Below are 13,892 nucleotides of genomic sequence, written 5' to 3' on the forward strand. Positions count from 1 at the left end.
GAGGGAATGTTTTGGCATGATGGATATGTTTTTTTTTTTTATCTTGATAGGGAAACAGGCGAAATTGAGGCATATATTAGTCATTATTCACTGACTGGCACTAAACTTTGTATATTTCACTGTTTATAAAATCTACTTTAAAAATTAACCATAAAATAATAAAGGCTAGTTAAGGAAATTCATACTGAAATGTTTAGGAGTGGTAGCAATGATGGCTGTAACTAAAATGAATGGATGGTTAGATGGATGAATGCATAGTTCTGTGAACAAAGGGAACAAAACAAAACAATTACGAACTTAAGATAGGGTGTTATGGGTCTCCACCTCACAATTATTTCAAGTTTTATGTATATTTGGAAGTTTAAATTGTAAAATATTGAGGACAATAAGCCAGTCTGTTCTGAAATAAATTAGTTGAGTCAAGTGGGTAAAAAAAAGGAAAAGAAAAAAATGAAAAGAAAAAGTCTCAGTTAAAGAAAGGGCCTTCTGTGGCTTGCAATACATATTTTTTTTTTGCATTAAGATAAAATTTCAAGATTTAATCCTATTTTTCTAGCTTCACCTTGGATAGGATAGATGGGTAACAACGAGCTGAGCCTCTGGGCATCTTCTCTACTGTTCTCCATAAAATACATCCATTCCAAAAGCATGTGGATGGGCATTTCTCACTTTCCAACTTTAAACTATTTTATCTGTTCATTGCGTCTAGACAAGTCTGTCTGTGTGTCTTTCTATCTATCTGTCATCTTTTGGTAAAAATGCTCATGTTAAAAAGTGCTTTTTTTTTTGGTGGTACTGGGGTTTCTGGAAACCCTTCTACCTCTGGGTTACACTCCCAGACACCTATTTTTTATACTTTAATTTGGAAACAGGGTCTCCTAAGCCAGTGAGGCCAGCTTCAAACCTACGCGATCCTCCTGTCTCCGCCTCCCAAGCACGGAGATCACAAGCGTGTGCCACTATGCCTGGCGTTAAAAAGTGCTTTTGAAAATCATGTAAATGGGCTAGAATTAGAAAGTTATTGAAAGTAGCCTAGAGAACATATTCATAAATAGTATTTATTTACTTATTTTTATTAAAAAAATTTTTTTATTGGTGCATTGTAGTCATACATCCTAATGAGATGAAAGACTTTTGGAGAAATACATGTTCACATCACCCAAATAGCCCTGTCCGACCCCATCCCATTCCCTCCCCATCCGTCCTTCCCATGCTTGGCTTTGTGATTGACTTTGATATGTTAAAGTACATCGTGTGCTTTAGAGAGTTTCCCTCTTCCCCCCTCCCATTCCCTCATTAGGTCACTTTATTTGTTCCTCTATAGGATCTCCTTCTTCATGTAGAGTTCCTCCTGTTACCCATTTCTCCCTAGTATTTAAATGAGGTAACATGAACTAATCTTAGCTGAAATCAAATAAGTTTTCTAAGAATCATTCCCATCACCTTCAGGTAGTATCTCTACATATGGTCAGTATTCAGAAATAATGTCATTATTAAATGTTATTGTAAGATGATATAGGCTTTGATGGCCAAAAATAGTCTCCAGGTATACACACAGCTGACGGTCCCAGGGGAAAAGCAGCGCATGGTGTCTGGTAGACATCTGAAATCCTGATGTGCATTTCCAAATGCATTTGAAAAAGTTATTAATAGGAATTAGAAATATTTATTATCTTTCGAATCAGGCTTCATGGGAAGGCAATTCACTTGCAATTTAGCAGCTCTATTCTGTTCTTATTCTAGGCCTGCCACCCAGTTACTGCATGGCCCCAACATTTGATTTAACCTCTCTGAATTTCATTTCCTTCTCTATTAAATGAGGTTAACAAGGGAGTGTCATGGATACACGTGCTATGTTTAAAAATCGAGTTAGCTCTTCCTTTGGCAGGTTTTCTTTCTCCATCTCCATGTTTGTTATGTCTTCCTCGACAGTGTGCGGCTGCATTGTGTATATATGTGTATATACACACGTATAATGGTCCTTGTCAAAAACTATCATTAAGATGTCCCCTCCAGTTAAAAACAACAAGTTTCCCAGCTTCTCAGCGTGTGCATGATTAGCCACACGTGATAATTACATCCCAAATGATAATACTTAGCAGCAGCAGCAGCAGCATATTAACCTTGTTAGGCACTCATAATAGCAGAGTCTAGAGGAAAGAGAAACAACAACAAATCAAATCAAACTGCCTTGGTTCAGTGTGAAGAGTAAGTGGGATGTTGGGGGAATATTCTACAAATAGAGCACAAGGAAAAACAAAGTGACTCAATGAAAATTGAAAATGAACACATTTGAACATACCAGCTTCTTTGAGAGGCTTGGTTCAATTTTCCGTCAAATACAGTGTATTAGTAGCCACCATGTGCTCAAAATTCTGCCTAGTTCATATGACAATTTAGATGTAGCACTAACTTACTGAGCTACCTATAGGTACTTCTTGTTCTACATCAACTCATTTAATTATCAAAATGATATTAAAGTTAGAGAATCTTAAAAGCAATAAGGAAAAAAGACAGTTACCGTTATATGCGAATTATATCTGAATAAATATATTTTTAAAACATTGACCAGCCAGGCCTGGTGGTTCATCCCTGTAAGTCCAGTACTTGGGAGGCTGAGACAGGAGGATTGCAGGTTCAAAGCTAGCCTCAGCAACTTATTAAGACTCTGTTTCAAAATAAAAAATAAAATAGGGCAGGGGATTTAACTAAATGGTTGAATGCTTCTGGGTTCAATACCCAGTACCCAAAACAAAACAAAACAAAACAAAACAAAAAAACAACAAAGTTACCTACAGAGGACTACGAACAGATTGAGGATAGATTCCTCAACAGTCCTGACAGAGGCCAGAGGACAGAGGCCAGTGGCACAGTAGTAGCAGTTTGCTCGCTGGGTAAAGGGAAAATAAGTATATTTTCTAGAAAGTTTGAAAGGGCATTTCACTGAAAGAACTAGTAAATAATGTATTTCAGGAAGACACTGAAATTAGAAATAATAATATGAATACTGGACAAAGAAATTAACCAACATGTACATAAGTATAAACTTACATGGTTTATGTTAAACAAAATTGAAACAGTAATAAAATGGTTAATATTGGGAGTTAAATTAAGTAGAATTAAACTTCAAGGCAGATATAACATGAAGAATTGGAAGAGGAGATGGAAATCAGAACTCTAAGATCCTTAAGAAGTGGGTAGAGATTATAATACATGGTCAAATGATTTCTGACAAGGATGCCAAGATCATTCAATGATGAAATGATATTTTTAAAAACCAGCAGTGGGTAAACCACATGTGAATGTCAACATGTGAAAGAATGAAGTGGGACCCATACCTAATATTATATAAAAATCAGCCCCACATCAATTGAAGACCTAAAATATTAAACTCTGAAGAAAGCACAGAACGCTATCTTCATGACATTGAATTTGACAATGACTCTGGATATGACAACAAAGGCTCAAGCAAAAAAATAAAAAAAAAACCAAATTGGATTTAATGAAAGAAAATTTTGTGCATCAAAAGACAACAGAGGAGCTAGGCAACCCACAGAATGGGGAAAATATTTGCAAACGTATATCTGCAAAGGTATTAATTTCCAAAATATATAGAGAACTCTTAAAAATGACCAAAAAAAAACCAGTTTGAGTTTTAAAATGGATAAAGGATTCGAATATACATTTTCCCACAGAAGATATTGAAACAAACACCAGAAATATGAAATGACGCTCAACATCACTAGTTATAAGGAAAATGCAAATGCAAATCCATACTACAGTGAGATACCATCTCACACCCATCAGGACAGCTACTATCAAAAACCCAAAGATAAGTATTTGTGAGACTGTGAAGAAATCAAGGCCCTTCTGCTTTGCAGAAGGGAAGGTTATATGTCCAGCTGCTGTAGAAACAGTCTAGAAGTTCTTTTAAAAAGCAAAATTACCATGATTGAGCAATTTCTCTTATGGATATATAACCAAAACAATCGAAAGTAGAATCTTGAAGAGATATTTTTATAACTGTGTTCACAGCGAAGTTATTCACAACAGTTAAAACATGGAAGCATCATAAGTGTCTGTCAGAGGATTCATGGAGAAGCAAAATGTGGTATGCACACAGTGGTAATATGTGGCTAATACAGTGGATAATACTCAGCTAATACAGTGGAAGGAAATTCTGATGTATGCTATAATATGTATTAACCTCAAGGACATTATGCTAATTGAAATAAGCCAGTCACAAAAAGAAGCTGTGAAGCTGCATGATTCCACCTATATGTGTTACTTAGAGTAATAAAAATCACAGAGACAATGGTGGTTGCCAGGGGCTGGGAGAAGAAGGAAATGGAGAGTTAGTGTTTAATTCATGTGGAGGTTCAGTTTTACAAGGTGAAAGGAGTTCTGGATATGGATGTTGGTGATGGCTGCACAACATTATGAATGTACTTAATACTACTGAACTGTATACTTAAAAGTAGCTAAGGTCATAACATTTATGTTAGGTGTATTTTAACACAATTTTTAAAAATGAGAAGAAATCTATTGGAGAAATATCAGAGGATATTGTAAAACCAGATTGTGAATGACACATATATGAGTTGTTTAGATAGATGTCATGCTTTAAGGGAAAATAAAGAGATGAGACTGTTTGTAGGAGAAGGCCAGGTGTGGCGGCACACGCTTGTAATCCCAGTACTTGGGAGGATGAAACAGGAGGATAGCCGTTCATGCCAGCCTCAGCTACTTAGTGAGGTCCTCTGCAAGTTAGTGAGACCCTGTTTCAAAATAAGGAATAAAAAATAGGGCTGGAGGTATAGCTTGTATGTAGAATGCTCCTGGGTTCCATCCCCAGTGACTGACACACACACACACACACACACACACACACACACACACACAAATGTATGTAGGAGAAAGGAATTTATGATATTCTCTGTATACTTTCTGCTCAATTTTGTTATAAACTTAGAACTGCTCTAAAAGTAAAATATACTAAAAATCAAGAGGCCCAAATAGAGGAAATCAAAGATAATGATTAATTTTAGACATTTAAATCCAAGTTTAAAGCCAGGCGTGGTGGAGACTGCTTGTAATCCCAGTATTTGGGAGGCTGAGACCGGAGGATCACTTCGCGGACAAACAGCTTCAGCTACTTAGTGAGGCCCTTTGCAACTCAATGAGACCCGGTTTCAAAATAAAGAATTAAAAAAATAGGGCAGGAGGTGTAGCTCGGAGGTTGAATGCCCCTGGGTTCCATCCCCAAACCCACAATAAATAAATAAATAAATAAACAAACAAATAAATCCCAGTTTAAAACCAATAAAAAGAATAAGCTAGAATGAAGAAAATAAGATAAATCTAATAGAAATCAGATACTTGAATAGCATAGAAAATGCAGAGTAAGTATCAAGAACCAAAGCATTAAATATAAATCAAAATATGTCAGTACTCGTAAATAAACATAAAGGGACAAAAATTGCTATGTAAAAGATAAATATAAGAATTGGATAATATTTTAAATATTTATTCTAGTCTTTCTCTGTCCTCGTTCTTCCCTATCCTTCTCACACACTACAGTTTATACCAGGTCCTCTAACTTCATAGCATATAAGGAGGTGCGGAAGGACACAAATTCCCAACAAATTTGACTTAGGAATATAAGAATGATTCAGCATTAAGAAAATCTGCTAGTATAAATCACATATTGGCTGGTTTATGTGAAAACATGATTATCTCCATAGATGAAAATAGAAGTTTCTAATGAAATGCACTATTTATTCGGTAAAAATAACTCTCGGCACATATGTAGTGGAAGATGTGCTCATGTAGACTAGGCTATGGTACTTTGACAGATAAACCCTGTAGACTCAGTGGATTAACACAGTGAAAGCTCTTTTGCATTGTAGTTCAACTTGTGTCCTATAACTTTCCTCTAAGATCTAAGACATACAGACTGTTACCATTTAATGAGGCAAAAGATTATATTCAACATATGGCCCCTATTGTTGCCCTAGAAGGAAAAGAAACAGTGTTGAAGATTTCTTGCTTGAGGAGGAATAGTTGAGTATAGCTGTGATTGAAGATGACATCTTTCCTCAAATTCCACTGTTCAAAACTCAGTCACATGGCCCACCCACATCAAATCTCCTAGGAAGGCCATACCCTTAATCTGATATTTGACCTGAATTAAATATAAATTATTCACTTGAGGAGGTTTAGTAGGCCTGTTTTTCTTAAAGACTTTTAAAATCCATGTCTTACTGTTTGAAGGTCTGGAAGTGATAGAAAGGTCTGAATTTATACATTTTCTCTTTTTCTTAGTGTACTATTTGTTTTTTCCCCAAACTTACTTTTTCCTCTTACCACAAATGAAGCCAAGAACACAGGATACTAAAGTCTGTTCTTCTTTTCTTTTTAAATATACTTTTATTGGTGCATTGTAATTGTACATCATGTTGAGGCTTAGTGTCCCTAGAGCAACAAACTGGTTAAGCACAATGTTCTTCCTTCCAAATTATAGCAGATGGAAGGTACCATCATATAACATGCATTATACATCTCCTGTTTAGTGTCTGATAATAGTCTTTCATTACTTAGCACCAAAATGGGCCTGTCCTCCTCTTTCTCTTCTGATGGAAACATTCCAGGTGAGATTATCAGTTAGTTTATCAGTTATATTTTATTAGGAAAATAGAAAATCATCTAGGTGGATGGTTATTACATGATTGAGCCATTAGAGGGCTGGGGAATAAAAATCACAGACTGTTTTCAGCATATCCAGAGTACAGACCTCACAGGAAAGGTATTCATATAGTCTGGGCTATGTGTACACAGAAGGAATGATTCAAAATGTTTTTTGCACACTATAGACAAAGTTCCTCCATTGTCATACAGTGTGCCTGTACAAATGCCTGCAGCTGATTTTAGAGAAATTTGGCTTCCTTTTCCTTTCACTTCCTGTCTCACCTGAGTAACTTTTATTAGTGGACTCTAAGTGAAAAGTTTACTAACAAGATATTTAGAAGAATGCAGTGTTGAGGCTTTATGCTTCTTCAGTACAGGAAAAGTGTTAGAAAAGTGGAAATGATATTGAATATCAACTAATATAGAAGGAAAATTACTTGACAGTCGGCATTTAAAGAAGTTTAATGGAAAAAGAAAAAGGTAAAAGTTAAAATTTGAAAGGAAGAAATGAAACATTATTTGTAGGAAATCTGATTGACTACATTTATTTAAAATTCTAATAATTATTTTATACAAAATAAATTGTATTCTAATACATCAACAACAATTAGAAAGTAGAGTTTATCTTTATTACAATAGCAACAGTTTCTCAGCTGCCAAAGGATAGCATTAATTGAAGATAAATAATAAAATTGTAGAAAACATGACATTTTTGAAAAACACAAAAGGAAACTAAATTGGTAGATATACCATGTTCATTGATGAGTATCTACCATATTGTCAAACAATAGCTCTCCCTAAATTAATTCATACGTTCAGTACAATTTTCAATAAAAAAATTCCAACAGTCTTATTTTTTACTGAATTTACTGATTCTAAAATTCACTATAAGAGCCAATTAAGCCAAGTAAGAGCTTGAAATAACTAAGTTTTAAGAAAGATAATAGAGGAATTATCCACAGCCTGATGATCATAAGTATCAGGCTTATTATCAGGCTTATTTCCTTATTCCTTAAGGATGACACTCAAGCCTTGGCTTTTGGTATTTGACAGACATGATATTACAAAGAACTAGAAGAGAATATATTATTTATGAATAATGCTTTCCATATAGAAAATAATTATGTCCTTAGTGCATACACAGGTAAAAGTCTAGCTGGATTAAAGATCAAAAGTGAAAAATAACTTCTTAGCACTCAGAAAATATGAGACTATTGAATTTGGTTAGGATTTTTAATTTTGAAAAAATAAAAACTGGAAATAAAATTATTGATAATCCTGACTCCATGAAAAGTTTAAACATTTGTTATATAGAAGTCATTATACACAAAGCAAAAAATAAGCCATAAGCAAGAAGTAGGTATTAGCAATAAATATAACTAGCAAATATTTCTATCTAGAATTTGTAAAGAGCACAGAAATCTACTCTTAGGTATATCCTGGATAAATTTTTGAACATCAGACCAATGCAAAATAGAGAAAAATTTTCACTGAAGTCTTTTTGATTATAAATGAATGCCCATTAATTAAAAGAATAGAAAGCAAATTGTGGTTTATTAATATATTGATATAGTTTATGCAGCAGACAAAATAATGAATAACAGTAATAATAATAAATTGATGCTGAATAAAAAAGAAAATTTCAAGGAGACACAATACAATGTTAAATATTTATAATGTATAAAGTACTATTAAATACATACATATATATATATATATATATATATAATTTTTTTGTGTGTGGTACTGGGGATGGAACCCTTCTACCTCTGGGCTACACTCCCAGACCTATTTTTTATATTTTATTTGGAAACACGGTGTCTTAAGCCAGCAAGGCTGGCTTCGAACTGTGCAATCCTCCTGTCTCCAGCTCCCATGTTTGGGGATTACAAGCGTGCGCCACCACGCCTGGCAATATATATTTTGAATATATTTTTATAAACTCTAAATCTAGAAAAGTTGAACATGATCAAGGATGTACATTCAAGGATATTAAATATCTTCAACTGTAATATTTATTTTTTAAAAAGTCAAACAAAAGCAAAAAAGACCAGTAGCAAATATCACAAATACTAACTATACCAAGTTGATGTGTGGATATTATTCTCTATCCTTGTATTTATGTTTAAAATTCTTTATAAATATTAATAATTAAGAAAGAAGGGAAGCTTAAGTGACCAAAAATTTCTTCTCTTGCACTGAATTTCAGAGAAACATGATACCCCTATAACCTACCTCGGAGGTTCAGTCTATTGTACAATTTATAGAATATTATGTTGTGAAATGGGCATTTTCTGTGGACTTTATTACCAACCACTGATTACTGTGTTTCCTTAATGCCTTACAAGTTCCAAATAACATACTTTTGTACTATGAAAAGATGAGGATTATATATTATTATAAATATTTTGGTATAGCTGGGCATGGTAGTGCATATAGTCGCAGTACCTGGGAGGCTGCGACAGGAGGATTGTAAATTCAAGGCCAGCCTCAGCAATTTAGCAAGGCCCTTAGCAACTTAAGACACTGTTTCAAAATAAAAAATAAAACTGGGCCAGGGGTGTAGCTCAAAGGTAGAATACCCCTTGGCCCAATTCTAAGTAAGTAAATAAGTAAATAAATAAATAAATAAATAAATAAATAAATGTTTTGGCACACATGGCATCTTCTCTTAGCATGAAAAAAATGACCAATAAAGCAGTTGACAGGACTATCAGCCTTTTGATAATGGCTGTGAGTTACTAAAGATACTGTAAACCTTTCTAAATCATCAGAAAATAATGTCTAATATTATTTTATAGCCGTTATTATCAATTTCTAAAGAATTAAACAGAGGGTGTTTCAATCTGCTATTTCCTTGACTCTTTCTCCATTCATTCTGACTGGTGCATATCAGAATAAGTTACTGAACCCAAAAGACCTCAGTCATGCTCCCACATAAGCAGGATTTCCTGGGCATGGCTGCCATTCTGAACTTTAAGAAGTAAGCACGTTATTACATGTTGATCAACACTTCCCTTTTTGAATTGGAACAATCAGCTACATTTCCCTTCCTCTGGTCAGGTGCCCTCAGGTTGGCGTGTTTACAAATTTTTTTCCCCCTCTGTGTCATACACATACAACCTAACGTCAGCGATGGTGTCTGGTAATAAGTCGCCGTTCTTATAATTAGAAATGACCTTGTGACAGGATAGAGTTTGGAATTGCTTCGTGAAATGAGCATGTCTTTGTTTTCAAGATTAACTCAGTTCCCACTGCTGTGACTGGCAGAAGGCTTGCCAGAACAGTTTGGTTACTGGATTGAACTTTTCCTACAGGAATCATGTAGCTGTACAGCCACGGAAATGCAAATTCACTCCCCCATTGTCGGTTTTCTGACAGCTTTTTCAGTACAACAGTTTGAAGAGTGGAGAGCCCTGTTTCTGAGACAGAGAAGTGTTTTCACACCTGAAGTGTAATTTCGCACCTTGTGTTTCTCAGCAGATAAGTGCATAAAATAACACATCAAACCGGAATAGAAAAGATCAACATACAAAGAAAACTGCAGGTTGTAATTTGTTTCCTACCTTACAGTGCTCTTGGAGAGAACAGTAAATTACAGAGATCTGGCTTTACACTTTAAAAAGTTTGACAGGTCGTTAGGTGGGGAAGGGAGCTGTAAACACTGATCAGCTTGCTGTCTACCTGGAATACAACGTACAGAAAGAGGAGACTCGGAGAACACCTGAATATTTTGATTTTCTAAATAGTATACATCTTAAGTTGGGAGTAAAAATTGTAGTTGATGAAAGTAAAAACAATTATCAATTATCTTAATAAAACATAATTGAGGAGATCATTTCCCTCCAGAAAGTTTAGAGCCGGGCATGGTGACACATGCTTGTAATCCCAGCATTTGGGGGGCTGAGACTGGAGAATCGCTGTTCGTGGACAGCCTCAGATACTTAGTGAGGCCCCTCTCAACTTAGTGAGACCCTCTTTCAAAATATAAAGAATAAAAAAATAAGGATGGGGGTGTAGCTCGGAGATAGAATGCTCCTGGGTTCCATCCATCCCCAGTACCTAAAAAAAAAAGAAAGAAAGTTTAGCAAAAGTTGACTATGTTGCTAAAATTTGGATTTTTTCTTTCTATAAATAAATAAAAATATGATGTTAGCCACTGTCTTATAGGGTTCTAGTACAGAGATTATAAAATGAGGGGTTGAGCTTTATTTTTTATGTTTAAAAAAGGAAGTTGAGCTTCTTGCCTAGTAATGAACATTCACCCCACTTTGAAGGTCTGGCAAGTGTCAGACACTGAGCCAGATCTCAGGGGTACAGGGTGAATCAGGCAACCCCTGTCTTTTCCACTGGGGAACTGGCAGTCTTTGAAGACAACAAGCAATGATCATGTGGATGGTAAGTGCTGAACTAGGCTAAAACTAGGTTTTGGTGGAGGCCACGTGAGTGTTGTCTGAACCAGAGCTGGCGGGAGAAAGAGAGGAGCAAAGATTCCTGGATAAAGTGATATCCAGATGGAATTCAATGATTAGAAGTCATATAGGAAGGTAGCTGTCAGTTGGGATATCAGGGCATGGAGAGTGTTCACCGAAGGGAACAAGGAAAAGAACAGATGGGTTGGAATAAATGAGATGGCCCATAGACTATGCAGAAAGTGAGGAGAAGCTCTTTAAATCAGGCAGACTATTGCAATTTGATGATAAAAATAAAAACACAGAAGTGTATATGCTTAACTTGTGATATATAATGAAATGTGGATAAAGAACTGTGCATACCCACAAACCATTGTGCATATGCCTGTGCACCTATGTGTACACCCCCAGGCACACTCCGGTTTTAATAAACATCAGCAGCGTGCTGCATCGTGAGTTGCATGAAATGTTGGGCATGAAGGTCACGATCTCTTTCCTTAATAATTTATGTGCGATGTTTTAGTATAAAAGCAAAGTCCAGGCCCGAGCATACTGATCAGTATGTTGAAAGGAGAAATTTGCAGCCTATGTAAATATCACGACTGAACTAGCAAAACAAAAAGCACTGATACTCTTTCCTCCCCCAATCTTTTCTTTCCTCCCATAGATACATATGGAAAACTCTTTCTCCTCAATTCTGTGGGTCAAGAGATGTCCCGCTGCAAGACGTCCATTCGCCGTGGTCAGCCCAATCCTGTCTACAAGGAGACGTTCGTTTTCCAGGTGGCTCTCTTTCAGCTCTCTGATGTCACGTTGATGATTTCCATTTATAACAGGCGTACTATGAAACGCAAAGAGATGATTGGCTGGATTGCTCTGGGCCAGAACAGCAGTGGAGAGGAGGAACAAGATCACTGGGAGGAAATGAAGGATACGAAAGGCCAGCAGATCTGCAGATGGCATACTCTGCTGGAATCCTAGGTCTACCAACCGGTGCTGTGTGCTCTCTCTCTGCCCTGGTCACCTGTGTTGCTGGCTACTGACCCAAGTCTAGTGCATCCTGGCTAGCTTTTCAGGCTTGCAAAAAAGAGATTTCATTAACCTTAGGATATTCTGAATGGAGCTTTGGGTTTTATTTGGATTTAAGTGTCATAATTAAAAAAAACACACATAGACCTCCAAGTATACGATGGGGGAAATGTTATCATTATTGAGACCATTGATAATGAGTTAATTTGTGCTAATAGGTTATTGAGTTTTGGTTCACACTATGCGATGAAGCTTCTCCCGCTGTCTCTGTTTGCTTGGAAAGTAACCTGAGATTGCAAGGGAGCTGTTACACATTACTATTTGCAATCACTTCAGTGTATGAATCAGAGTTTTCTCAGTGCAAAATAATCTCAAAATACAGAAATGAATCAGATGCTGAGGCTCATAGGAAAAGGTAACTGTAATCTATAATTCTTTATTTCACATTTTTCTCTTTAGCAAAAAAAAAAAAACTTGTTTACCTAAAAAGTGAATGTTATAAACTTCTGCTTATAAGATAAATTTGTATTAATCAAATACCTCGTTTATCTCATAATTATGGTTTCTATGAGACTTGGTTAGATGAATCATTTTGACGCTAGAAAAGAGTTCAGAAACTTACTGTTGTAAGACTTGTCTCCTTTTGAACATGTTAGATTTCAAAGTTAGAACTTTCAAGGTTTTTATGCTAGATTTCTCACCTGATAAATTCCTAAAGAATTAGAAAACAAAAATGCTATTGAAATTATGGAGTTACTAATTTTTCAGAATCTGGTGTTCTTTTGGATTATACTTTTCTATAGTCAATTATATTACTCGTACACAATTTTGAATGTCCTCTTGCATGTAAATCACGCTCATTTTTACGTAGTACTTTCTGTCGACAGAGCATAGTAAATTGCACACAGTGTGTCCTTAGTAAATACTGATCGAACTGCCTCTTGGAAATGAACATGTGAACACCTGTAAATGAAGAGATACTTCCAGCTTGTACGGAATGACACTAAATTTTTCTTTGAGCATTTGAAGTGCCTATAACTGTCATTTTTATGGCATTTACAGCAACATAGATTAGTCATTACTTGCATTCTGGGCACATGCTATTCAGAACACCAATCTTGTGTGGTTATGAGCATGGGATTTTACTTATGACTGGCTTTTATATATTTATGCAGTGCATGTTTACTTTCTTTATTCCTAAGTCTGAGCTCTTAATTTCAGTTACTTTAAATTGGCCGAGCGCGAGAGAAAATATGCGCATTTAACCCTGTGCCCGATGTGCAGCGTTTCTGAGCGATTGCTCAGTCGCTTATTTTTAGCTTTCATGTTTCATTGTTGGCTTTTTCCTGTCTGTGGGAAGAGTGATAGCTGGTGATGGATGTATACAGTCAAAAACACATAACTCCTCCTCAGCCCTACATTTTGACAGATTGTAAGCGTAGGCTGTAACACTTGAACATATTTATTCCCCACAGCATGTCGTGGTTATCCCGACAAGACCAACCTAGGGTAGAGGATAACTCTACTATGTTTTCGGGGTTCAAGCTCAGAGAGAAATGGTTTCCTATAGAAGAACGAAAATTTGCAGAATTAGTATCTTAATTTCTTTTCAGGTCATGGACATTTCACACACATACTGCTCAGATAAGGCTACATAGTAAAACCACGCTCCAGTGGGGTCTTACCCTACCTTTTTTGGGAAGACCTCAGAGTGCTTCTATAGCACGGTGTCTGCTGACTGCTTAGTGGTCTTTGCAGAGTGGC

The 13,892-nt window shown here is 35.9% G+C and overlaps 1 protein-coding gene across 1 annotated transcript in view; it reads left to right on the forward strand.

Moving 5' to 3' along the window:
* The window catches only part of SYT16 (synaptotagmin 16), a gene marked incomplete at its 3' end in the record, with an annotated part of 114,408 nt that extends 102,328 nt beyond the window's left edge, over positions 1–12,080 (forward strand). Inside the window, 1 exon segment of the mRNA XM_080707521.1 lies at positions 11,767–12,080. Coding sequence (XP_080563647.1) covers positions 11,767–12,080 — 314 coding nt within the window.
* Between the last annotated feature and the right edge of the window lie 1,812 nt (positions 12,081–13,892).

This window comes from Muscardinus avellanarius (assembly GCF_963383645.1).
Source record: "Muscardinus avellanarius genome assembly, chromosome: 12".
Taxonomy (NCBI): Eukaryota; Metazoa; Chordata; class Mammalia; order Rodentia; family Gliridae; genus Muscardinus; species Muscardinus avellanarius.